The sequence below is a fragment of the Dermochelys coriacea genome, chromosome 1 (assembly GCF_009764565.3).
Source record: "Dermochelys coriacea isolate rDerCor1 chromosome 1, rDerCor1.pri.v4, whole genome shotgun sequence".
Taxonomy (NCBI): Eukaryota; Metazoa; Chordata; order Testudines; family Dermochelyidae; genus Dermochelys; species Dermochelys coriacea.
Window position 1 is genome coordinate 232,546,829 of NC_050068.2, and position 23,882 is coordinate 232,570,710.

The 23,882-nt window shown below is 40.2% G+C and overlaps 2 protein-coding genes across 13 annotated transcripts in view; one reads left to right on the forward strand and one right to left on the reverse strand.

Annotated features, from left to right (window-relative positions):
- Positions 1–5,022, forward strand: part of DNAI7 (dynein axonemal intermediate chain 7) — a 42,046-nt gene extending 37,024 nt beyond the window's left edge. The window contains 4 exon segments of the mRNA XM_043506275.1: positions 953–1,167; positions 1,976–2,143; positions 2,407–2,520; positions 4,594–5,022. Coding sequence (XP_043362210.1) covers positions 953–1,167; positions 1,976–2,143; positions 2,407–2,520; positions 4,594–4,869 — 773 coding nt within the window. The 3' untranslated portion in view covers positions 4,870–5,022.
- Positions 4,592–23,882, reverse strand: part of IRAG2 (inositol 1,4,5-triphosphate receptor associated 2) — a 64,195-nt gene continuing 44,904 nt past the window's right edge. For 5 of the 12 annotated variants that reach the window (XM_043516299.1, XM_043516302.1, XM_043516287.1 and 2 more), the window contains exons 23-38: positions 23,585–23,666; positions 19,644–19,690; positions 19,499–19,563; positions 19,264–19,380; positions 16,654–16,739; positions 15,870–15,942; positions 14,491–14,548; positions 14,379–14,406; positions 13,450–13,590; positions 11,498–11,632; positions 9,667–9,814; positions 8,049–8,092; positions 7,166–7,383; positions 6,611–6,712; positions 6,323–6,430; positions 4,592–5,625 (exon numbers count right to left, since the gene is read on the reverse strand). In XM_043516299.1, the coding sequence (XP_043372234.1) occupies positions 5,382–5,625; positions 6,323–6,430; positions 6,611–6,712; positions 7,166–7,383; positions 8,049–8,092; positions 9,667–9,814; positions 11,498–11,632; positions 13,450–13,590; positions 14,379–14,406; positions 14,491–14,548; positions 15,870–15,942; positions 16,654–16,739; positions 19,264–19,380; positions 19,499–19,563; positions 19,644–19,690; positions 23,585–23,666 (1,696 nt within the window). In that variant the 3' untranslated portion in view covers positions 4,592–5,381. The remainder of the gene's footprint in view (positions 5,626–6,322; positions 6,431–6,610; positions 6,713–7,165; positions 7,384–8,048; positions 8,093–9,666; positions 9,815–11,497; positions 11,633–13,449; positions 13,591–14,378; positions 14,407–14,490; positions 14,549–15,869; positions 15,943–16,653; positions 16,740–19,263; positions 19,381–19,498; positions 19,564–19,643; positions 19,691–23,584; positions 23,667–23,882) is intronic. The other 7 variants (XM_043516322.1, XM_038399440.1, XM_043516314.1 and 4 more) reach the window with 4 other exon arrangements.

Genomic DNA, 23,882 nt, shown 5'->3' on the forward strand with positions numbered 1-23,882 from the left:
GACCCTTTGTCGAAGTCATGGAATGGACATGAGCAACACACCTCTCATAACTATTGTTCTTTGAGATAAGTAACCGGTTTTTTTTTTTTTCTTCGAGTGATTGCTCATGTCCATTCCATGACTTACCCTCCTGAACCTTTGTCGGAGTTCTGGCAAGAAGGAATTGAAGGAGGGGAGAGGGACAATAGCACCCCTTAAACCGGCATATACTCGCTCCACTCCAGAGGGTGCCAAAGCCGGCCCTATGGATACCACTGGGGAAAAACTTCTGGCACCGGTGCATGGGGCAAATACACACCTAACGTGGAATGGACATGAGCAACACATCTCGAAGAACAACAGTTATAAGAGATAACTGTTTTTTTTCCTCAATGTGCAAACAACCAAATTACAATAGCCTACTTGAATAAAACTTGCCATCAATAGTGCTGCAGTTCCTCTGTGACATTTATTTTAGTCTCAACAGTGTAACAGTACACCATTGATGGTTATGAGAAAAATTATAGCTAGAAAATTTAATTACAGTACATAAGTTGATCTTGAGCCAAATTCTACTTTCAAATCAAATATATTTAAAAGGCCAAATACTGTTCTCACACCAGTGTTAATCCAAAGTAACCCCACTGGATGTCAGTAAAATTATTCCAGATTTTCATTAAAGTGGAATTTGACTCTTTATGTATGAAAGTTTGAGAGTAGTAGTTAGTATAAATGAGTTCCCAGACTGTTAGCTGCACCATCATCCATGTTTTCATTTATCATTTTTAGGCTAGGGAGAAATTTTGATACCAATTGTAAGACTATCTTTCTCAACATCTATTGTCTGTATTGTCTGCCCAAGATTCTCCAGAGCTCAGCATACCACTTGACCCAAGTTCAGTATTGTGCTAACACCACCAAAAACAGCAGCTCTAACAATTTTTTCCTCTCTTTTTTAATATATATAATATAGGCAAACAATGGAGAACTGATGGTATCAGTGACATAAAGTACAAAATGAAAGAGAAACAAATCTCTTTTGAGATGGATGCTTTTTATACAATCACACTGATTCAGGATGCTCACCTCAATATGCCATACCAGTCATGGGAACTGAGACCTAAAGGCACAGATGAATTACTTTTCACTGTTGTTACAGCTTTTGCAGAAATTCAAATGCAAATTAAGGTACAGTAAATGTCTTGTTACATGCAACTCAAATACAGACCCTTATGGTTATTTAGGCCATTATCAGAGCTAATTTTTGAGTTCAGGCTGCCCTAGTAAGGATGAAAGCATGAGGATATTTGTGTTGACCCCACCCTTCCCATCATGGAATTGGGAAGATGCAGGGTAGGGAATAGAACTGGTGCTTTAGCCTAGGTTTTTGCCCAGAAGGGCCAATAGGCAGCATACTGCAAACAGAGTTCTAATTAACGTATTTTGAAAGCTGCAGCTCCCACCATCCCATGTTAAATTCAGGGCCATCATACAAAGCATAGCTCGCCACAAATTACCCCTCTTTCCTCCTCTAGTTTATGAGTCTTAAAAGGCAGCTCTTCAGTTTTAATGCTACTTGCTTGGTGTAAAAATCTCCTCCTCTGACTTGCATACACAAATCTACCTTCTAGTTACCCTCAAACTCTGACAGGTAACTGCCAGCTGAATTAAGAGCCACGATGGTGGCAATGTACTGACACACTACTTATCTTAAACTCTCTAGGCTGAGAACAGTCTAGAGGCAGGGGTGAACAGAGCAGATTAGGTGCTGGGCAATAGCAGACATGCGTCCTTCCTAGTACAGACAGACATCCATTTGAAGTTTTGGTCCTGGCAGCTATTGGTTGGTAGTGCTGCAAATATGGGGTGCAGGTGAATGTGTATGCATCAGAGGTATTTATAAAGTAGTCATGAGAAAAAAGTAAAAGTATTCTGTACTTCAGGCCTTTAAAAATAATTTAATCAGTAAACTTGTTTTTATTGCTTTATGCAACAGGGTAATCAGTGTATGCTGTTTTCAATAACTGTGGATGGGAATGAAAAACTTTCCCACTTGGCAGGAAAATGGACATCTCCAATTGACCTGACCATTGCTTTGAAAAAGGCTGGAGTGAACATCTTCCCATCAGACAACTCTTACAAGTATGTCTGTGTGAATAAGAAGGTGAGACAGCTATGAACTACTTTTTTAAAAAAAAATCCAATTTGCTACTTGTAGACAACATTTTTTGGCACAAAGGTGGATCTACACCATACAGAACCTTCAGGTACCTGGGTCAGATGGCTTGCAGAGCCACCCAAAGGAGCAGGAACCAGAATCTGGCCCACTATCTTTTGACCAGAGCTTGCCTTCAGTGTGGTAATCTAGCATAAAGTAGTGTGATTTGTTGGATCTTTGGTTTCTGATTTGTACCCTTTATGTTACAGACTCCACTCGCAGAAGTCACAACTTATCAACAGATGGCGCTGGTTGCATCTGCTTTTGCTTTCAGTTGGAGCAAGTGGAATCTGGCATCTGGTCAAGATCAAGTAGTTTTTAAGGTTGCTCTTTTAGACTTATCTAGTCATATATTACATTATTTTGGACTGACTAAGCAACACTGAACTACAGCTAGGTCATGGTTCTGAAATGAAGAGCTTTTTCAGAGCAGGGCTCTGGCTTTGCAGTTTTAATAGCTTTAGAATGTAGACTGACTAAGCAACACTGAACTACAGCTAGGTCATGGTTCTGAAATGAAGAGCTTTCTCAGAGCAGGGCTCTGGCTTTGCAGTTTTAATAGCTTTAGAATGTAGTCTTAGCTGCTCTCTGAAGTTTTACAAAACTTAGTGTCCTTCACGGATTCTCTAAGGCCTGGCCCCTGGTGAACTCACCCATACCTTTGCTAAGTAACAGTCAGTAGGCTATTGAGATTGCATCTTTTTGGGTCTTCAGTTACTCTGCTTAACAGTTCTATATGCCAGGTGACCTGCAAGCTTGGTTATGAAAGTTTAGCACAGTCCAGGGCTACTTGGTCTCTCCAGCTCTATTGCTGGGTACAAAAAAGATTTTCATTCAAAGGTAGGCTGAGTCAGAGTCCTCCATTACCCATTAGATATGTCATGGTTTTATTAGTTGGCCAGCTGTGACCTGAGCTCACCTTCCCTTCAGAGCAGCTCCCAGTGCTCCTCTCTTGCAGGCAGACCTCAGGTGTCAGAGCTTTAACATCCACTTCTTTCAAGGCATAGAGGAGGGAGATCCTTCCTCACTTATTTTCTGTTCCCTGCTAGGACAGAGAGGAGCTCTTTTGGCAGGTATGTAGGGTAGATTGAGTTGCAGCCTCTGACTGCAGGCAAGATAATTAACCCCTTGCTATTATAGTCATACATTTGCTCCCACCCCCATCTGAGAGAGGAAACTACCAGACATACACACACACACAGACATTTTCTACAGGCTAATATACAAAATATCCTTTTGTCAAGGTTGAGTAATTCTGTTCTGTAAGACTCGTGCAGTGCAAGACAACAACTTAACTCATACTTGCTAGATACTAAATGCCATTAGTAAATTTGGAGCTCTAATCAATAATACCGTTAATTATTTGCCTTAAATGAGTCTACAATATTCCCACCCTTTCCTTGCATTTAATGAAAAATAAAATGCTTAATTCATAATGGACAACTTTAACCATTTTTCAACAACTCCTCAACAGGAATTAGTGAATTGCTATGATTAAGGTATCTTCTGGCCAATCACCAGGAACCAAACAGATTAATATTGTAGCAACTATCACATATGAGATGTTAATCCTGGAATCAGAGTTACTGGGCTCAGTGTGTTTAGAGATATTAGATGGGTAAGGACAAATAGTTACATATGCAAGATTGAACAGGACCCTCAAAAGCCAACAAGCTGGATAGGGCGCCACCTAAATTAGACACTAAAAAATGCAGAGGACAGGGGTATGTGCCTCAGGTAGGGACAGTCCAGTCACCACTTATACATTTACAGCCTCTCTTCTGGATTTAGGTGCCTAAACCTAGTTAGCCAGCTCTGACAAAGAATCATGGTGGCCTAACATCTAAAACCACAGTGGTTAGAGCATTCACGCAGGAGGCAGAAGACCCAGGTTTCACATCCATGCTCCTCTTTCTGGGGGTGAGGGAGCAGGGGGAGAAGGAGACTTGAATCCAGGTTTCCCATCTCCTGCTGGAAGTGCTGTAACCCATGCAGTGTTGGATAAAAACACCACCACCTTCTTCTGTTGTGTGCAAGGCCTGATCCCATAAGCACTGTAGAGAGAGGCATCTGAGGACAACTACCATATTGGCCCTCCCTTGACAAGGAAATGTCTAGTCTCAGCTCCTGCATTTGTTCTAAGTCATGTACTCAGCATCAGGACTTAGGTGGTGGTGCATATGCCCACTGACATTTGGCACTGGGGGGATTATGAGGATCTAAATATTGGACTCAGGCACTTTCCTCTTTTGATCAAGACACCTAGGGCAAGATCCAAAGTTACACAAGTCTCTGCTGGAGCAGGAAATTAAGCCCGAGTCTCAGCATCCCAACTGTATATCTATCTAGAAAATGTAGCAATATGTTACAGCATTTATTCTTCCATTCTGCTGTAGGTGAGCGAACACCTTAAAACCGATGCTGTTAAAGATGAAGACTGGTCCCTTTATATGTTTAATGGTCAGCGAGCACAAAGGCTCATAATCAGTGAAACTAGCGAAGCCTTCTCAGAAGATCTAGCAAACAATACTGAATTTCATTCTACTCTCTACCATCTGATCAAAGATTTTGCCAGTGAAGAAGCAATTGAAAAAGTAAAGAAAGGCAGTTGCCTATTTATTGATACTGTATACCAATTGCTCATTGCTACTAGAGTGTTGACATACTCTTAAGCAAATATTTTAAATTAACTTTATTGAGCATCAAGAACTTGGTCAATAAAATTACATTTGATGTCTGTTTCACATGCAAATCAAAACAGCTTTTTAAATGCCTAAAAATGCATTAAAAAAAGTTTGTGAATAAAATTCTTTACTTTCTAGTAACTATACATTTAGACCCATTTATTACAAGCTTCAAAAAGGAGAGACAGCTATTTTTTAAGTTGTTCTAATCTCAAAACAGGATTAAGACATTTGGGAAGATAGTCTTCTATTGTCAGAGAGGGAAGTTGCTTTAAAATGTTTTACCATTGAAAGTTATGATTTGGAAATGCAAGTATAGTCTAAAAAGCTTCAAAATAAGGGATTTTAAATATACTACCTCAACTCATATTAGAAAGTCAAAAGTAATTCTAGACTTGAGAGCTATGTTTACACTAGTTTATATAAACACAAATTGAGTCAAACAGGAAGTCCAGGGGAGGGGAAAAAAAGATTTTACAAATTAAAATACAGATTGTGTGTTATACTGGTGGTGGTCCATTGTGTTGAAGTTTAGTATATGGCCACAGCAGTTGTTGTAGTGATGTCCAGGAACTCCCAGTTCCCACAGGGGCAGCATCTGCAGGTCTTTGGAGAGAGAGACCTGTGAGGAAGCTTGTGAGTGCAGCAAGGAGTACAATGATGGTAAGAGAAATCCAGAGAGTTTTGTTAGCCTTGGAGAAGGATATCTTCAGATGAGATGCCCACGATGACATGATGTTGCAACTGTGGAGAAGCCATAAACATAGGACAACGTGCTTTTCTTCAAGGTTTAAATATCATATGGTCTGACTACTAATCCAGAATATAAAATGTAATGAAGACAGGTTTGCCACTGTACTAATAGCCAGCTACACTGGCATGTTATATTCTGGGTTTACAATGCAGGCTCCAGTCAGCACTAGATGCTAAAGATGTTTTATATAAAACTCTGAAAACAGTTTTTGTGCCTCTTCAAAGCCAAATATGGGATTTCTTCACACATTCCATTCGTGTTAATGGAAAGTGTGTGGCTAAGTCTCCTAGTGGGCATTGCAAATATCAGCCATTTTTTCTGCAACAAAAGGGTTTAATGTATACTCCAATGACTTCCTTTGTAAATTTAGAATGACAGGGCTATCTGGACTAGTTAAGAACTTAGGCTTTGATCTCCAAGGGGCAGTGTTGAGGCAGAGCACCACCCTGCAAGGGGTCACATCTCAAGATGAATTTGTGAGTTTGTAATACCAGAAGTTGTTCTGTTCTTGACTAGTACCAAAAGTAGAGCTTTAACCTGCTAATTCAATTACTTAATGCTGCCTACTTTGAAAAGCTGACATCAATAAAAACAGTCAAGATTACCACTCTGCTTCCTCTTCCAGTATCCTCCACCTGATCACCACTTCCCCTTACAGAAATTCATGTTTGCAATTGAGAAACTTACGCTGATCCTAGACTCCATTTTGATGGATTTTTCCCCCCATCAGTAACACTTAACTTCCTTGCTTTGTCTTCTTGTATTTCTTCAACTGGTGGTTCTGCCTGTTTGGTTCTGCAAGTAAGTTTTAGAACTTAGTTTCCTGGTAAAACACTCATCAATACACATAAACAGGCACATTTTTATAAATAGAGTAAGTATTCTAGTTTATAATAGCTTTGACATGCAATATGGTGTCAAGCACAAGAAGCAAGCCCGCCTTAAAGCCTTGCAGATTAAGTAATCAAGACCTACTTTGTTTCAGACTTTTCTTCCTCAGACTCTGTCCAGGAATATGTGCTAATGAATCGTCGCAGTGAAGGACGCTTCTCATTTTGTTTTGTTCCCAGTCGGCCCCTGCCAAACGTACATACTTGAAAATGAGTACTTCAGCTAAAGCTTTCAGATCACAATAAAGAAAATAACTTCAGTGCAAGAGATAAATGAGCATGCTCTTTTAGTGTTGGAGTAGGCTATGAAGATTTTGGGCAATATTTTTCAAGTTTGACTCCCAGTTTCATATTTAAGCACGAACTATAAGGTGCCAGATTTTCACATGTCCTTGCAGTTGAAGTCCATGGGAGCTCTGAACCTCTTAAATTTGAACTTCAGGCCTCTTGATGTGGACACTTGGGTGTGGCTGTAAAAGCTGAACTTTAAGGTTTACATAGCACAGACATTTACAGCATTACTTCCAAAAGATCCTTAGGAAGCTACTCCAGTGGAACGGTTTACTACAGCCATAATGAAGTTGAAAAAATTAAGGCCCATTTAAAAACAAACAAAAACAAAAAAATCAAGTAGCCTTACCAACTGCTTGATCGTCTGTTGAATTTGTCACTTCTTTCATTTCCATCAGTTCCATATAATTGGGCCTGTAAAGAAAGGTAAAATGCAAACTGACCAGTTTGAGAATGAAAACAATCACCCTTTGACAATCCATTACTTACCAGTGGCAAACCACTACCAGCATTTCCAATATTCCTGGGCAATGCTGCAATACTGACTCTTCGTAAGGATGATGGTGGCTACACAAAGAAGAACAACTATTATGCATTGGTTAGATTAACCACTAGTTTTAAGCACGTTAATTGGAGGCGTAGATTTATAAAAGTTGATGTTTAGTTCGTATAAACACTAAAAAGATACATCTGGGGTTATTACTCGGTAGTACTTGAAGTATACTTTCTTAAAAAAATAATTTTACATATTAATATGCGGGTTATTTTCCAGATTAGAAACAACATGCATGTATATCTGCTACTGCAAATTCTGAAATTTAAAGAGGTCTTAAGTTAACCTACTGCAGCGCAAAAATATAGATCCCATTGCCAACTTGCCACACTGCTTTTAGATATCTCTTGGCTCAGTATGTTAAAGACCACTATTTTGAAGGCTTCATTGTTGAGGACCCCATGAGAGGAATAGTTCTTGAACTCAAGAGGGACAGGCTTCAAAACCATGAGAGATTATGACCCACTTACAGCAGCACACTGAAATTTTAAGTTTTTCCATTGAAATGTTAGCGTATCTAATCAAGTTAGTTTGCTTTTGTGAGTGTAGGGAGTTACAGAGAGCCTAATAGATACAGCTTTCATGTGGATGTCAAGCCCCAGTGGAGTACATGTACAAGGCAGCTCTGAAGAGCACACAGCATTCCATTTACTTTTATAAATTTCAGTGGTACTGGTACCTTGAAGTTGAGAGAACTTGGAAGCTTTTTATTTGTAGATTCATCTGTAAAGAGGAAATGGTATTGTAAGCAGATTTTTAAAGATTGCCATTGTGGAAGGGAGTCAGATGGTCTGACCACCTGCAGGTCCTATTTAAATTTATAGCAGCTAAGCATCTCTGGGGGAAAAAGCCCAAGCAGCAAGTGTCAAAAACAAATCAGTATTGTTGTGTCTCTAATATCCTGGGCCGAACTTGGCTACAAGGTGGGTGAGTGGATCTCTCACCCACTGGTCTCTCTAAAAAGAAATTTAAAAATTGCCAACAAACAAAAATACTGGAAACAGCTAGAGACTTGTAACCATTAGCTCAAACTACCTAAGCTAGTTAACATTGCACATTATTGCATGCCCTGTGCAGGAGGGGTCACTTCTGCTGGGCTCATTAACAAGGTCTAGTTAAGATCTACTTTATCTTTAGCAAGTTAAATCTGTTTTTACAGGATGGAGTACTTCTCTGTGCCAATTTTTACTCCTTCCTTCTTGGCTAAAGAGCCTCTGCAAGAATACACTTCAATCTCTCTGGTCACTCAATTACAGACCTGAGGGTGGCTATCCTTCAACAAAAAGACTTCAAAAAACAGACTCCAACAAGAGACTGCTGAATTGGAATTAATTTGCAAACTGGATACAATTAACTTAGGCTTGAATAGAGACTGGGAGTGGATGGGTCATTACACAAAGTAAAACTATTTCCCCATGGTATTTTCCCCCCCCCTCCACCGTTCCTCAGATGTTCTTGTTAACAGCTGAAAATTAGCCTACCTTGCTTGTCACCATGAAAGGTTTTCCTCCCTCCCCCCCCCCCGCCCCCGCTGCTGGTGATGGCTCATCTTAAGTGATCACTCTCCTTACAGTGTGTATGATAAAACCCATTGTTTCATGTTCTCTGCGTGTGTATATAAGTCTCCCCTCTGTATTTTCCACCAAATGCATCCAATGAAGTGAGCTGTAGCTCACGAAAGCTTATGCTCAAATAAATGTGTTAGTCTCTAAGGTGCCACAAGTACTCCTTTTCTTTTTGCGAATACAGACTAACACAGCTGCTACTCTGAAACCTGTGCTGTGCACGCAAGACTAGGATCTTTTACATTTAAAGAAATGTGCTCCGATTTCCAGAGCACTGACACCTCCAACTCACATCGGAGTCTCAAAAGCTTGGAACTTCTGAACTCAGGCCACTGAAGATTGATCAGATGTACATTAAAATGAGCATCCAATTTGTAATTTACTGCATATAAAAGAGTCAAGTTCACCAGCCTGTGTTGCACCTTCCAAAGAGGCCCACTACTCCATGAGTGAAATGAGAGATCCTTTCAGAGATTCAGGAGCGTCTGCTTAAAAGTCTGAAGTTATAGTTGCCCTTAAATGTTTCCAATAATCATCTAAGTGAGGACTATCAATAAGCTTTTCTGCTGCTATGCATTACAGTTCTGTATCATAACTGTACAGGAGATAAAGTATTTATATAGCACCTCCCATCCAAGGAAATCAAGCAGCTTTATAAATACAAGCTAAAAGGCTCAACTGATGGCAATTACTTAGAAGAGAAATGAAAATATGCTCAGGTTTAACAATTACCTTGATCTCCAAAGGAATTAAAGCATCTTTCATTTTGTAGCAAGACCTGTTTCAACTCCTCAAGTTCTGCATGCTCTTTTGTATACATGCGTTTCAAGTTTTCCACATGTTGAATCATCACTTCTACTGCCTTACTGACACGGCTCTCCTAGCAAAGTAAATGCAATACTGGGTGAAAGACTTTAGCTCTTCAGGACATTGAATTATGCTTGAAGTAAAGCCACCCACATAATCATTCTAACTTACAACCTTTCATATCCATCCACACAACAAACACTCTTGTCCAGGGTCTCATCTCACCTCACATCTTGCCCCACTCATCCATTCAGAATATTGCAGCAAAGATCATTTTCCTAGCAGACCACATCACCCCTCTGAATCCCTCCACTTGCTCCCCCTTTCTCTATCATACATAAGCTGCCTGTCTTCAGTTTCAAGGCCCTTCATGACCTATCATCTCTCATTCACTATTGAGATGTTGACTTCTACCTCTGATTGCCCATGATGCCAGTCTCATGTTGGCCAAGACATAAGTAACATCTGTCAGGGATGATTTAGAGAATGGGTTCTCAAACTGGGGGTTGGGGATCACAAGGTTATCACATGGGGGGTTGCGAGCTGTCAGCCTCCACCCCAGACCCTGCTTTGCCTCCAGCATTTATAATGGTGTTAAATACATTTTAAAAAGCATTTTTAAATGTACTGGGGGGGGGTGTCACACTCACAGGCTAGCTGTGTGAATAGTAGAATAGTTTGAGAACCTCTGGTTTAGATAATAATTAGTCCTGCCTTGGTGCAGGGGACTAGTCTAGATGACCTGTCGAGCTCCCTTCCAGTCCTACATTTTTATGATAAGTAACTTGCCTCATTTCTTAGTGGGTATGATTGGGAAGTTCAATGGATCAATAGACTAGAGATGGAATATCTGTACTAGCTGAGATAACAGGGAAACACCCTGATACCATTTACAATGGACAAAATAAGCCTGGAATGGAAGATGAGGTAAAAAGTAGCTCATGCATGCACACAGTATGAATAGGTACAGGGATTGGTTCCTGAAGCATAACCAAGCCAATCCCAAAGCATATGATACAATGTATAGTTAGGAATGCATGTGTTATAGTGTTGGTAGAAATGTATACCAGGAGAAGTTGTGTGTAACTTTGGATGTACACCCTATACCCATCACTGATGCTTTAGCTTGATCAACTCCACATAGTTTTGCTGTATGCCAAATAAAAGGAACCTAAGTGACGAATACTGGAGTTTTGGAAGCGGTCTTCAGGGAGAACCCCAATATCTCCATCCCCCACTTGTTAAGTTTTCAAGCACCTTCATGCTTTCCCCCATACTGCCCCTCATGCTTGGGAGATGCTTCCTGTAAACATCTGCAAAACACATTTTTGTCCTTCTTAAAACCTCCCCTTTTCCATGATGCCTATAAAAACTTGACAATGGATAGGCCACTGGTGTGCTGAGACCATTGCCTATCTCACCTTTTCCTTGTACTTCCATCTATCTATCCAGCTGTTGCATCTTGTCTTATACTTAAATTGTAGGCTTTTGGGGATAGGGACTGCTTTTGTTTTACTTGCACAGCACCTATCACAATAGGATCCTGGTCCATGAATAGGACTCCTAGATGTGACAGTGATACAAATGAGCATGCAGATCACCAACATAACATGCTTTTAATAATATTGTTCCAGTACATTGTGTACTGTATAAAATACAAGTTCAATTAAAAATACTGAGTGGAATCTGTTAGAGATATCTTTACACTAAAGAAGGCTTCCTTACTTTACATAAAGTAGTAACTGAATCCGATTACCTGATTAATGGCTCCCAACATTTCTGCTCTACTAGCAAGTCTGGCAGCATACTGGCTAAGGAACTGCAAGCTTTCCTGCAGCTTCTTAACGATCTCCTGTGCTTGGTAATCTTCATCACACAAAGGTGCTAGAGACTGAGAAGTTCATGGGTGGAGGGGGAGAAGTGGGGAGGAAAGAAGAAGGAAATGTAACAGCGCTGATGATTAGTAAATAAGTGAGATGCCAGTCTAGCAGCTTGTGGAGTGAATGTTACTCTGCAAAGGAAGCGATCACACCTAAATGGGATTCTGCTTGGGCGTACCTGTTTGCCTGATCAAATATGTTAGGGCCAGATAATCAGTTGGTGTAACTAAATTCAGCACCACTGAAAAATACAAAGGAGTTATGCTGATTTACACCAGCTAAGAACTGTAACCTTGACATTCACCTTATGGTTTTATCAGCTCACTACAAGAGCACACTGAACAGGAGAATGTCCCATTTGTTGCTTTCTAAAAACTCTTCAGTGTCTGTAATATATACATTTAAAAAAAAAAAACGACCAAAAACACCTCAGTGCTAAACTGAGCCATATTTGACTCTATATGATCAAATCCAAAAATAAAATCCAGCAAAAACTTTACATTAAGTAAGGCTGTATGTACACTACCACTTATATTGTTTTAACTTGGGTCGCTCAGCGATGAGAATAAGCCACCCCCAAATGACATAAGTTACACTGACCTAAGTGCCAGAGTGGACAGCGCTACATCAGCAGGAGAGCTGCTACCATCACTCGTTGGGGGTGGATTAATTAAGCCGACGGGAGAGCTCTCTCGGCATCAGTACCGAGGAAAGCTCTCTAGTGTAGCCATAGCTTAAATGAAGTTACTATAAGCTGGGTGTGCAAGTGGTTGAAAGACTGTACTCAAAGATTAGTTATCAGTGGTTTGCAGTCACACTAGGAGGATGTAAAATATTTTCATTAGTTACTTGGATAATGGAGAGGAGAACATGCTTATAAAGTTTGTGGCTGACACCAAGCTGGGAGGGGTTGCAAGTACTTTGGAGAACAGGATTAGAATTCAAAATTACCTTGACAAATAGGAGAATTGGTCCTGAATTTCGTATTGTTGAATTCATAGAGACGTGTAAAGTATTACCCTTGGGATGGAAAAGTCAAATGCACAAAGCCAAAATGGGGAATAACTGGCTAAGCAGTAATAATGCTGAAAAGGAGCTAGATGTTATAGTGGATTAGAAATTGGAGTCAGTGTGATGCAGTTGCAAAAAAGGCAAATATTCTGGACTGTATTAACTGGGGTATTTATGTAAGACAAGGGAGGCTATTGTCCCACTCTACTTGGCACTGGTGAGGCCTCAACAGGTGTATTGTATTCAGTTCCAGGCACCACAATTTAGGAAAGATGGGGACAGACGGAAGAGTCCAGAGGAGAGCAGCAAAAATGATTAAAAAGTTTAAGAAAAACCTGACCTATTAGGAAACATTCAAAGACTGGCCATATTTAGTCTTGGGGGGAAAAGACTGGGGGGGAGGGGAAGGGGTGAGAGAAAGAACCTGATAACGTATTTGAAGGCTTAAGGGCTCTTATGAAGATGACTGATCAATTGTTCGCCAAGTCCTCTCAGGGAACGACAAGTAGTAATGGGCTTAATCTGCAGCAAGGAATATTTAGGTTAGCTATTAGGAAAAAACTTTGTAACTACAGGGATAGGTAAGCACTGAATAGGCTTCCAAGAGAGGTGGTGGAATCCCCATTGCTGGAGGTTTTTAAGAACAGGCTAGACAGACACCGGTCAGGATCGGTCTAGGTACACCTGGTCCTACTTCTGCACAGCCAGCTGGACTTGAAGACCTATTTAGGTTTCTTCCAGCCCCATATTTCTATGATTAAAATTTACTGTCAGGCCACTTGCTCCCTCCCTCCTTCCAATCTCATCCATTGCTAACCTCCAGCAGCTTCAGCCCATTCATGATTTCCTTTTTCAAGTTTTCTTCAGCCAAATCTCGGGACCTTTCTTCAAGCCTCACTCGCTTATCCAAGGTGAACAAATCACATTTAAAGCCCAGAGACAATCTGAGAAACTCTGCCTGTCATAGGGGGGAAAAAAATCATGACAAAGTACTGAATAGATCAGGCAACACAGAAGTAAGAGTTACCTCAGAGAATCAATAGCTAGTGCTAATGATTCCACGAATGGCAGGAGGAGTGTTGTAGGAGACTTCACCAGTTCTGAACCTTCCCCAACAGGCTTTGAATCCAAAAAACTCAACATTTGCAACTCTACCCATATCTAGTGATAGGTAATTAGTTTACCAACAGAATAGCTTCTCTCTCTCTCTCTCTCTCTCTCTCTCTCTCTCCACATCCCCACCAGTTCATCCTGTGGGAAAGGCAGCATTAAACAACTCTGCCTGATAACATGAACTATTGTTAGCACATTCTGTTGGGCTGAAGCTTGCGTCTAGGCCAGAACTCTCCTTCCCCCACAAAATGACACCAGTGGAGAAAATTCAAACCCAAAAGTTTATATAATGACAAGAAAGTCTTCATTTTTATAGCCTTCCTCCTCTTCCCCCTTTTCCTGCATGGCTTGTGAGTATCTGTTGATAAACAGATTTCAGCTTCATCCTCTGAAAGGATCTCCCTTCACTGCCGGCACACAGCGGGCTTCAGCTGGACATGGAAGTCTGATAACACCCCTGGCATGGATATTTACCTAAATCAAGGATTTCATTAATTTAAGGGGAGGCAGAAATTCAATTTTAAAACCTCTCAGAACATTGAAAAATGATTTACCTGAATTTCAGAAAGAAAGGACCATTAGAAAGAGTTCTACTGGCTGAAATATTTCAGGATACAAGTAGTCAAGACTCACCTCCATCTCCTTCTCATTAGGAGAAACACTGTGGGAGGAAAATGAATAACCCATAAGAAGAGCATAGTGTGAAGTAAATGCAAACGGGCATCAGATTACATGAAATACATACTTGTCATTTTGTTTGGTTTTGGTCATGTTAAGGCCAGTCAGAGTGGGAGAAGAATTCCCTGATAATTAAAGAGACAACACACAAAATTTTAGTTGTTAGGTTGAGGAATAAACTCCCCTTAAAAAGAGGAGTTTAGTAAAGACTTAAAAAGTTCAGTCACAAGAGGGAAAAACTTGATTAAGACTCCTTGGGTTGAACTATTGTCTGGTAGTAGCAGCAGCGGCGTGCATTAGAACTAGGTTAAAAGTCAGCAAGGCAGCTCATTAGTGTTACCTTTCAATGGCCAAGACCCCAAAGAGTCAGTCCTTGTTTGATTAGTTTGTGGTCTTAACCACAGAAGTCCAGAGCCAGATCTGAATTTATAGTAGTTGGATCTTCAGTTTTGGTCCCCACTACAACCTCCTCCCCACAACTTCAAGATAAGCATTAGAGAAGCTACCCCAAACCTCACTATTAATAGTTCAATAAGGATCAGCACATGGGCCGGGACAGCCAAGGCTAAAGGTGAGGCACTTCTAAAAAGGGAAAGCCAGCTTGGATTCAGTAGAAACTGCCACCCAGCTTTCAGATTCTTACACTGCCCAAACCTTTGATGGGGTTGAAAGAAGTTGTTTTATGTCCCTGTTGGAGTAGGGGATGCAAGTATCATAGTTTGCATTAGGACATCATTGGGTGTAGTAAAAGCTTGGCCTGTTTGGACACCCCTAAGGGGTGTCCAAGGGAAAATACAGCTGGATTAGACCAGTGCTGGTAGGAGGTGGATGAAGAGCATGTCTTTGTAGGATAAGTTTTGTTCCTCTCCATTTTAATACCTAATGACAAACACACACTTTAAAGTTTACACAACATAAAATTGACAAAGCTGCTTCCCTCTCCAAAACCAGACTATAATAAGCATATCATACAAGGTAAAAAATTCTTCTGTAGCAGTCAGCTCTTTACATGAACACCAATCCTAGGTCTGTGTGTTGGCAACTGCTTGTACCCTGTAGTAGGAACCTGGAACGTTTCTGTCACCATGGTATCAGAATTGACCATCATTCCCGTGATCTGCTCAGTGGTTCATCAGCTCTTCACACCCCGTTGAAAACTACAGACGACGTTACTTTCTCATACTGAAAGTAGTGTCCTCTTCCTCATTTCAGAGAGGGTTTTATTTTGCATTATAGGCACGTTTAAGGAGTTTTCCCATCATAGTTAAGCATTAAGATAATCTGTTCCAAGTACAAGCAATAGTTCGGTTGTATGGCAAACAAAGAAATTAGGGATAAGAATATTCAAGTATTCTGAGGTTTACGACCAACATGTTTTACTGGAACACTAACCAAGCATATGCTGTAATGTGTTAAGTGATGTAAATTTCAGCGAGGACCATTTACCTTTTCTACCAGAAACTGAAGCAGACACTTGTTCACTCTGCTCTTTAATAGCTTCCATTTCCCCATCTGTATCCTAAAAATGGTTTAAGAGAGTAATTATACAAACTTGCCAATAAGTTTGACAATATTTTGACAATAAGATCAGCTGTGATGGAGGTACTCTAGTTCACACAAACCCACTGTAGGACTAATCAAGTACTTTATACTGCTGCCACCATGTGTGGAAACTAGATCTTGAATGGGTTGAAAGGCTTTCACTCCCTAAATCAGTTTGGGTCTTCCTTGGAGAAGACTCAAGTTACCTTGCAAACCACTCATGAAGTGACACTATCTAGAACTTAAGCAGTGAGATTACTATGCTGAAATATGAGATGGAGAGAATTTAAAGTAGCCCAAGATGGGCAAGGGAAAAAACAAACAAACAAACAAACAAACCAACCCACCACCACCAAGCCTATCCCATTTGGCCTGAACCCATGAGGGGAATCACAGAACCAGATCCTCAGCTTGTATAAATCAGCATAGCTCATTTGGCATCCAATTGACACCAGCCAAGGAACTGGTAGTGCAGTCTCTGGGAGGGGAGTCCAACCCATGGTGGTGTTTACCCCTTTCATCCTTAGTAGGTTTTCCAAGTGTGGGACTTTTCAGACATACCAAGCAATCAGTTTCTCAAACCACCGCATCTGTCACTTCAGCATTCCCTGCCTTCGCTTACAGCTAATGCCAATGGGTTGCACATGTCAGCATTCCTAAAACTTTAGCAGTCTAGTCGAGCTCTTACCAGATCTAGCCTTAATTCTTTTTTAGGTGTCGTTTTGTGATTTTCCATGATGGGGCAAAATTCACTTTTAGTCGTTAGATCAGTACCTGAAGAGAGATATTCCAGAAAGTGGATGTAAAGATTTCAAAGATGAACAAATTGTAACCTATTAACTAGATTTCTAAAGCAGAAACCACCAGTGCTCTCTCATAAAAACCCCCATAGTAATTACCAGAAGAAAATGCAAGAAAGAGGCCTTTAAAAGCCAGCAGCACAGAATGCTGTAGAAAGCGGAGACAGTGATGCTATGGCACATTTAACTCAAAGCATCACAACACAAAAGGAGTACAGCTTTATATTGATCAGTCATGCTGGTTGCAGCTGCTCCAAGTTTGCAAGACGGTTTCTATATATTCAATTGTCCAAAACAATTGCTTTGGGCTGAAGTTTTCTATGCTTTGACTATTTGAATTTTTGGGGGACAGGAGGGAAGTTAAATTAAAAAAAATAAAATAAAGTCAGCTTAGAGTTATAAGAAATATTTCTGATCTCACATGAAGAGGCTAAAGGAGGTTTGGAAGTGGTGCTCTGCTTAGCATTATGGAGTGTGTGGGAGCGAGTACAACAGATGTAATTCAGTTACCATCATTTAGACGCTTGAATGTACCTTCATGTTCTGCTACATGCGCTAGGTCTTTATTTGAAAAGCTCGAATAATGTGCAGTAGATACTTTGGTGTCTGACGTGAGCTGTGGTACACAGTACAGGTAGTTATTCAGCTGCAAGAATGCAGAAGTTCAACAACTAGAGCAGATTATTAAACTCCAAAGGGTTGTGAGCTCCAGATCAAAAGAGTAACAAACTGCTCAACTCCAGTCTAAGAAGCACACATCATTCTAAGTGCCACAACCGATCACCTCTGGTTTTTAGGATGTTATATGCTCCTTTGGAGAGGCTGCTGAATTTTTAAACATTCAAAAGAAGTAGTGTACAGGAAGCTAGACCTAATGCAATATTAAAGTTTGCAAAGCCAAGCACTCAGAGGGTTAGGTAATTCCAAGAGTTCACTTCTCCTGCAATGGCAACTCTCGCTACAAAGAATCTTTCTTAGAAAATTAACAAAACACGAGTCTATATTAGTACAAACCAAAGAAACAGGATGTGCAACATGGTCAATAGTGTGATTGAGAACTTGGCTTTAGAATTTTCTCTTTTACAGACTTTACACTGAATTAACACTAGTAAACAAACAAACAACAACAAAAAAAAGTCAGCCCTACAAAGCCTACCTTATTCTTTCAAAAAGCAATAGACATTATGGTTGGCACTATTGAAAGCAACAGTAGAGATCCACCAATAACCTCCTGCCTCTGTTTGTATTAGAAAGACATTCTGTATAAGTATAGTGATGCCTTAGATAGAAGTGGAGTGCTGACAATTAGCACAACATGGAAGATGCAGGAAAACTGGATATTGAGATTTCAAACTAGCACTTGTAGGATCTAAGCCACAGGCAGAGCTCTGATATCCTATCCCATGCTGACTCTGTGCTTAAGATTGTGTGCTTCCACCCAGCAAGTCATTGATAAGCCAAGTGAAATATCTCCAGCAATGCTACTTTCTGAAGCCAGGCTGGTCTGGTTTTCCAAGAAAAAGTTTATGAAGGTAAATTAGAAAGGAAGATTACTAGTGAAGAAACAAATACCTTAAATCTGGTGTCTAAAATTAGAGACTTCAGAACCCAGCCCAAAGGAAGATGAATGTTCAGAAAAAGGGGTTTATTACTGGGGTTTATTACTCTGGGGTTTATTACTAAATTAGCATATTCTAGAAGTGCGTTCCAAATCGATATTTAAAACAAGTGTTCTCTGCTATTCTGTGCAGTGTACTCCAAGTCAGCTTTTATTAAAAATATACTCTGTATATGTATGATTTTCCTTAATTTAGGCTTGTGTGTGCTCAAGGAGAAAAGCAGGGCCATTTGTTTTACTAAGCAAAGGAAATATATTCAGGAACAGAGATGAGACTAGTGTTGCTTGACATCTTAATGTGAGCTCACACTTTTCTACTTCCATATGTTTTGACAGAGCTGGTCAGATGATTAAAGATTTTGAAAAAAAAGTGCATGGGGGGGAAGCGTCTGAACTCTTCCCTCACTCTCCCCCTACCCCCACCTCCCCACAATGTTTTAGGCCGCTCAGGTTTGACATAGCTTGACTGAGGTTTCCCCATTTCCCTTCAACAGATCAACTGGCAGAGTACTTCAGAATTTTCTTCATTTGTTTACATTTTCAGAAGAGCTGAATTAAATGTAATGCTTATGAAAAGTGCCTGATTGCCAGCCCTGGCAAGAGAGGAATCACTTTTACCAACTCATTCTGCGTGCCCCTTTTTGCAGGGTCTTAAGCCCTAATCCTGCAATGGCTTCTGCCCAGGCAAAGCCCTATACTTATGTAGAGCCCCAGTGAAATGTGAAAGCAGTTGCAGGCCAAAAAGTTATTATTCTGAACATAATGTAGACTTAAAATTTGTGCAAAGATCTCTCTCACTCAACTTCCTCACTTCAAAAAGATATGTTGGAAGCAAGCAATTTCCCTATCACATGATAAATCTTCAGAGCAACTACAATACCTGATACATTATCATTCAGATCCTTATCTTTATTTTTCTTCATTGCTATACAGGTTGATGAGTCTTCATCTTTTGCCCATGAAGCCTCAGACAATTGTGTCTCCATGGTGAGCAATTCTATAATAGGAGGCAACAGAAGGCAGAGCCATTACTGGTAAGAAGCTGCATATACTCAAGGGCATCTTATTCTGACCTCTCAGACAAAATTCACTGTGCTTCCACTTTAAGAACATACCAGTTGCTATAGCGCTCTCCAAAGAAGATGCAATAGCTCCTTCTTGGGATGGTGTTGAATGGTCACTGCCAAGACAGGAAAACAGACACTCATGATCTGATCCGTCTGGTTAATTTAAGAATTAAATGTATCCAGAGAGACTGACCTGGGCAAGACTGGAGTATCAGATGTCAAAGGCAAAGCATCGCTCTCCTTAACAAAAGAAATGTTAGGGTTTTAGCATTGATACTTGTAACAGGACATCACTTCTTGTGTAAAGCAAATGTAGAATATTTGTCAGGTCCCAGTCTTAAACAATTCCTTTAGTTGTAGCTAGATCTGGCTGAAATATGTGTTTCAGTAAAGAGGGAGTTATTTAAAAAAGCTGACCCCCATCCCCTGCCCACTTTTTTCAGCCATCTCTAGAGGTATAGTGTATGTATTGATACCTGGGGGGGGGGGTGTATTTATGGTTTTTATAGAAGTAGTACTTTGGGGGGAAATCTGTTCACATCTATATTTTTGTTCCAAAAAGCTGTACTCCTGACCTTTATGCCAAAGAGCGTCACACTTTAAAACCAAAGTGTGTCGTTTCAAAGAAATGTCACTCTGCTAGATTTCCTCCCCTACTTTAAACTGGACTGAGACTGTGATGCAAGTCTTAAAGAGAGAGAAGTGACAATTTAACAAAGCCACTTGGCTTTTTACTGACATTTGTTCCCCCCACCACTTTCAAAGCCATGCTACATGGCTCACCAAGATGATATTGGGACATCCTCCCTTCCAGAGATTCAGAAAACACTAGAAAAAGCTCTGAAGCTGCATCAGTGTTGCTTCTAAGAGACAATGAGCATAAAGCATTTTGCTTGGGTTAAATTCCGTGCTGTTTAATAGATGAACATTTACATTCAAGTCTCCATTTTTGATTCCTACTGATAGCAACATTGTACCACAACCACCAGATCTTATGACAGAAAGACACTTGTTTTTTCATACTAGCTTAATGGTCATAATTTTGTTTCACCATTAAGGGCCAAATTCTTTTCTCAGTTCAATTTGTTGCACCTGAATAACTGACAAATCTGGCCCCAAATCTGTAGCACTTTGCTGATACACAAACTGCCTTTTAAAAAGCTTTAACTTTGAATCCAGTGTGTATTTTACATTTTATTACTATTGTCAATTCCTTGGACCACCACCACAAAGCAAATACACTTGGAGTTACTTTAGTATAGTTCTAAGATTTTGGTCTTGAATCCCAGTTGTCAGTAGTTAATTTGGAATTTTAGGAGGTTTGCATAGCTTTTGTGGCCACTCCTCTCAGTGTGTCTAGGGAGAGGATTTGCTTTAATGTGCATGTGACAAAGACTAATAATGCTATTGTATTGTATATCCAGGTCACTCTGGTGAACATTACGCTTTCCACCAGACCTCATTTTATAATAGTACATATACAACAGCTGTCTTTTTTTTTTAAAAGACAAAAGCCCCACGACAGCAGTAGTGTGTATGTTGTTCAGTTTCCTTTCTTCCCCCCCCCCTCCAACATTAGTGTAAGGATCAGTGAAGAGAGTTCAGCTCGGTCAGCTGGATGTTTCCTCATGCAAATTTCTGCTATTTATATTCTTATTTGAATTCTCTCTTGGGCTTAAGGAAGCTACACAGTCTTATTTTGCTCTAAGGGGGGGGCAGTATACTGGAATGGAAACAAAAAGATTCAAGGGGGTTTATAATGTAGTACTACTGCAAAATCAAGAGGGATTGACCAAAGCAAGAGACACCCCCAGGTATAATGCAGGGATAAATTCAAGCTTTTCAGTGACTGTTACAAACCAAAGGAAAACTGAAAGCCATTCTATACCTTTCATCCACACCTAGTTCTTTTCCTAGACTTTAAAGCGTTAAGAACGGTTGAAACTTTTGGATCACAGAGGAAGGATTTTAAAAAAGCCCACACTGTGGCTTTACTATCACACCTATCAGTGTACGGCAGATACACCTGCCTTTAATAGGTTAACAAAATCATGATTTTACAGAAATTCAGGACACAGTTATTACCTGCTATATGCAATATATCAGTCATTCTAGTGAAGCAAAAAAAGGATTTGCAATAGAGCCCAAACCAGCTCTGTTTACAAGTGTGAAAAATGCATGATCTCTTTATAATATAGATATCCCTTTATCCTCTAGGACTATTTCCTGTAAGGAAATATTTGAGAGTGTTTACTATTTCACTGTCCTCCAGTCTGTGTTGTAGCAGTCTTCTGGTGAAGTACTCTTGCATAAAAGTTTACTGAATCCCAAATGAACCAATAGACATTTCTTTGGTAATGCGTTGCAAAGCTAGTGTTTAGATCTAAGCCCCCAGCATAGAAAGATTAGTTTGACTCACACAAGAGCTAGAGATTTAAAGCAGCCTCAAATCCCTAATCTGTCTATGCTTTGACAACACACACACACACACACACACACACACACACACACAGTAATATAAGCATGGAGTTACTTACATTCTGAAGGACTCACTATAATCAACACAACTGCAGGTAACCCCGGTCTGATAAAATGCTACAGAGACATTCTTCCCATTAAACATGGACATTCAAATTTTGTCCTGTGTCATAATTTTTAGACCAGATATGGGATACCGCCCATTTGTCTTTCCTTCAGTTCAGACCTGGAATCTTGTCCCAGGGAAGAAAGAAGGTTTAAGAATACTACACAAAGGGAATCCAACAGAAATGCAGAGGAACCCTACCCAGAGCTAAAAAGTGCAATTTTGGGTATAAACTGCAATTACAGATCTATACAAATATGGAGTGTTATGTTGCTTTAAATATACACAACTGTGCTGGTCACAAGTGCTGTGTTGACAGCTGTGTGCAACAAAGCCCTCCAGCTAGCCAAACCAGCATCACAATATGGGCAGTAGCAGTGCAAGCAAGGGCTTCCTCACCTAGCCCCCACACCAGTCAGTCAACCAACATATCTCAGCGCCAAGAGCACAGCAACAGGGTAAGAGTCATTGAGTAGCTGTGTCATTTTCTCCTTTGCTTCTCCACCAACAGTGGGTAAGGACTATTGCAGATGGCTGGGCCACTCCACAGTGGGTAGGTCTGAAGTTACTATTTCACCATTAGTCTAGATTAGGTTGCACTTTCATTTGATGCAGCAGTAGGAAAAAAACGTGGCATTGTATTAGTTGGACAGGCCAGATGCAAATCTCGCTCAAGTCCAGGGTTTGAAATCCTGATCCCATTGACACAGCACATTTCCAATTAACATCACAATTAGAAAGCGTATAGTGCGGACTAGAACTAGAAAGTAACACTGGCAACCAGCAATCAAGGGGAAAACCAAGGGATTACTGAAATGTTCATCTGCCTGTTGTAACCTGTCACTTTCTGTGGGACTGAGGACCATCTGGCCTTTTTTCCTTAGCCTTAAGTGCTGAGTGGGCAGACACACTATCCCATTGAAATCTAGATGCAAAGCTGAACTACACTATATTGGGTAAAGTATCAATCACCTTGTTTTTCTTAAGCAAAGATGGATTTTTGGAAGATCATAGTCATAACTTAGCAGTTTTCGCAGAAGGAAGGACGTATACAAAAAGACAATCAAATGGGATTATTAAAATGTAAAGATGCCTGCTGGGTTTTTTTGTTTTTGTCTCTCCTTCCTCCCCCATGTTGTTGGGAACAAATATCATTCATGCTTTACCAAGAGAGGAGTCCCCTGTTACTGAAAAATGAACACTCATTTTAAGATTTGTATATTGAATAAAGAGGACTCTGAGCTAGAGTATGGGATTTAAATACTCCTAAACTTTGATCTGGATTCAAACATCACAGGTCAAGTACATTTTTGGAATGTTTTATTCCAATCACAGTTGCTTTAAAAAAAGGAGATATACCAACTGAGACGGTCTCCCTATAGCCTGCATAAAGAAAAGAAGTCCACTGACTTACCAATGGAGCAATGCTGATTTACCCAAATTGAAAAATCTGGCCCCCTCATTTCTATTTTAAAAAGTCAGTACATTATTGCTAGTAAATGGCTACCAAATTCAAAGGCAAGACTGCTGAAATTAAAGACAGCACTAACCTCAGCAAATAGAGTGTCCATTGTAGTAGGGGAGGCAACAAAATCTGCGTCAGTCTGGTTACCAACAGAGCGTATCTCCCACCTGGTAGCAAAAATTTTATTTGCATATTGCAACAAGATACATTTGGATGTTTTCCTTACATTAATTTTACACAGAAACAAGAGTTGAAGTTCCACTGTGTCTTTGTGGAGATTGCGGCCAATCCCCAACCATGACAGATACATCATTAAACAAAACAAATCTAATGAAAAGGACATTGACAGATAGAGAGTCCCAGGGAGTTGCTGAGACTTGCAG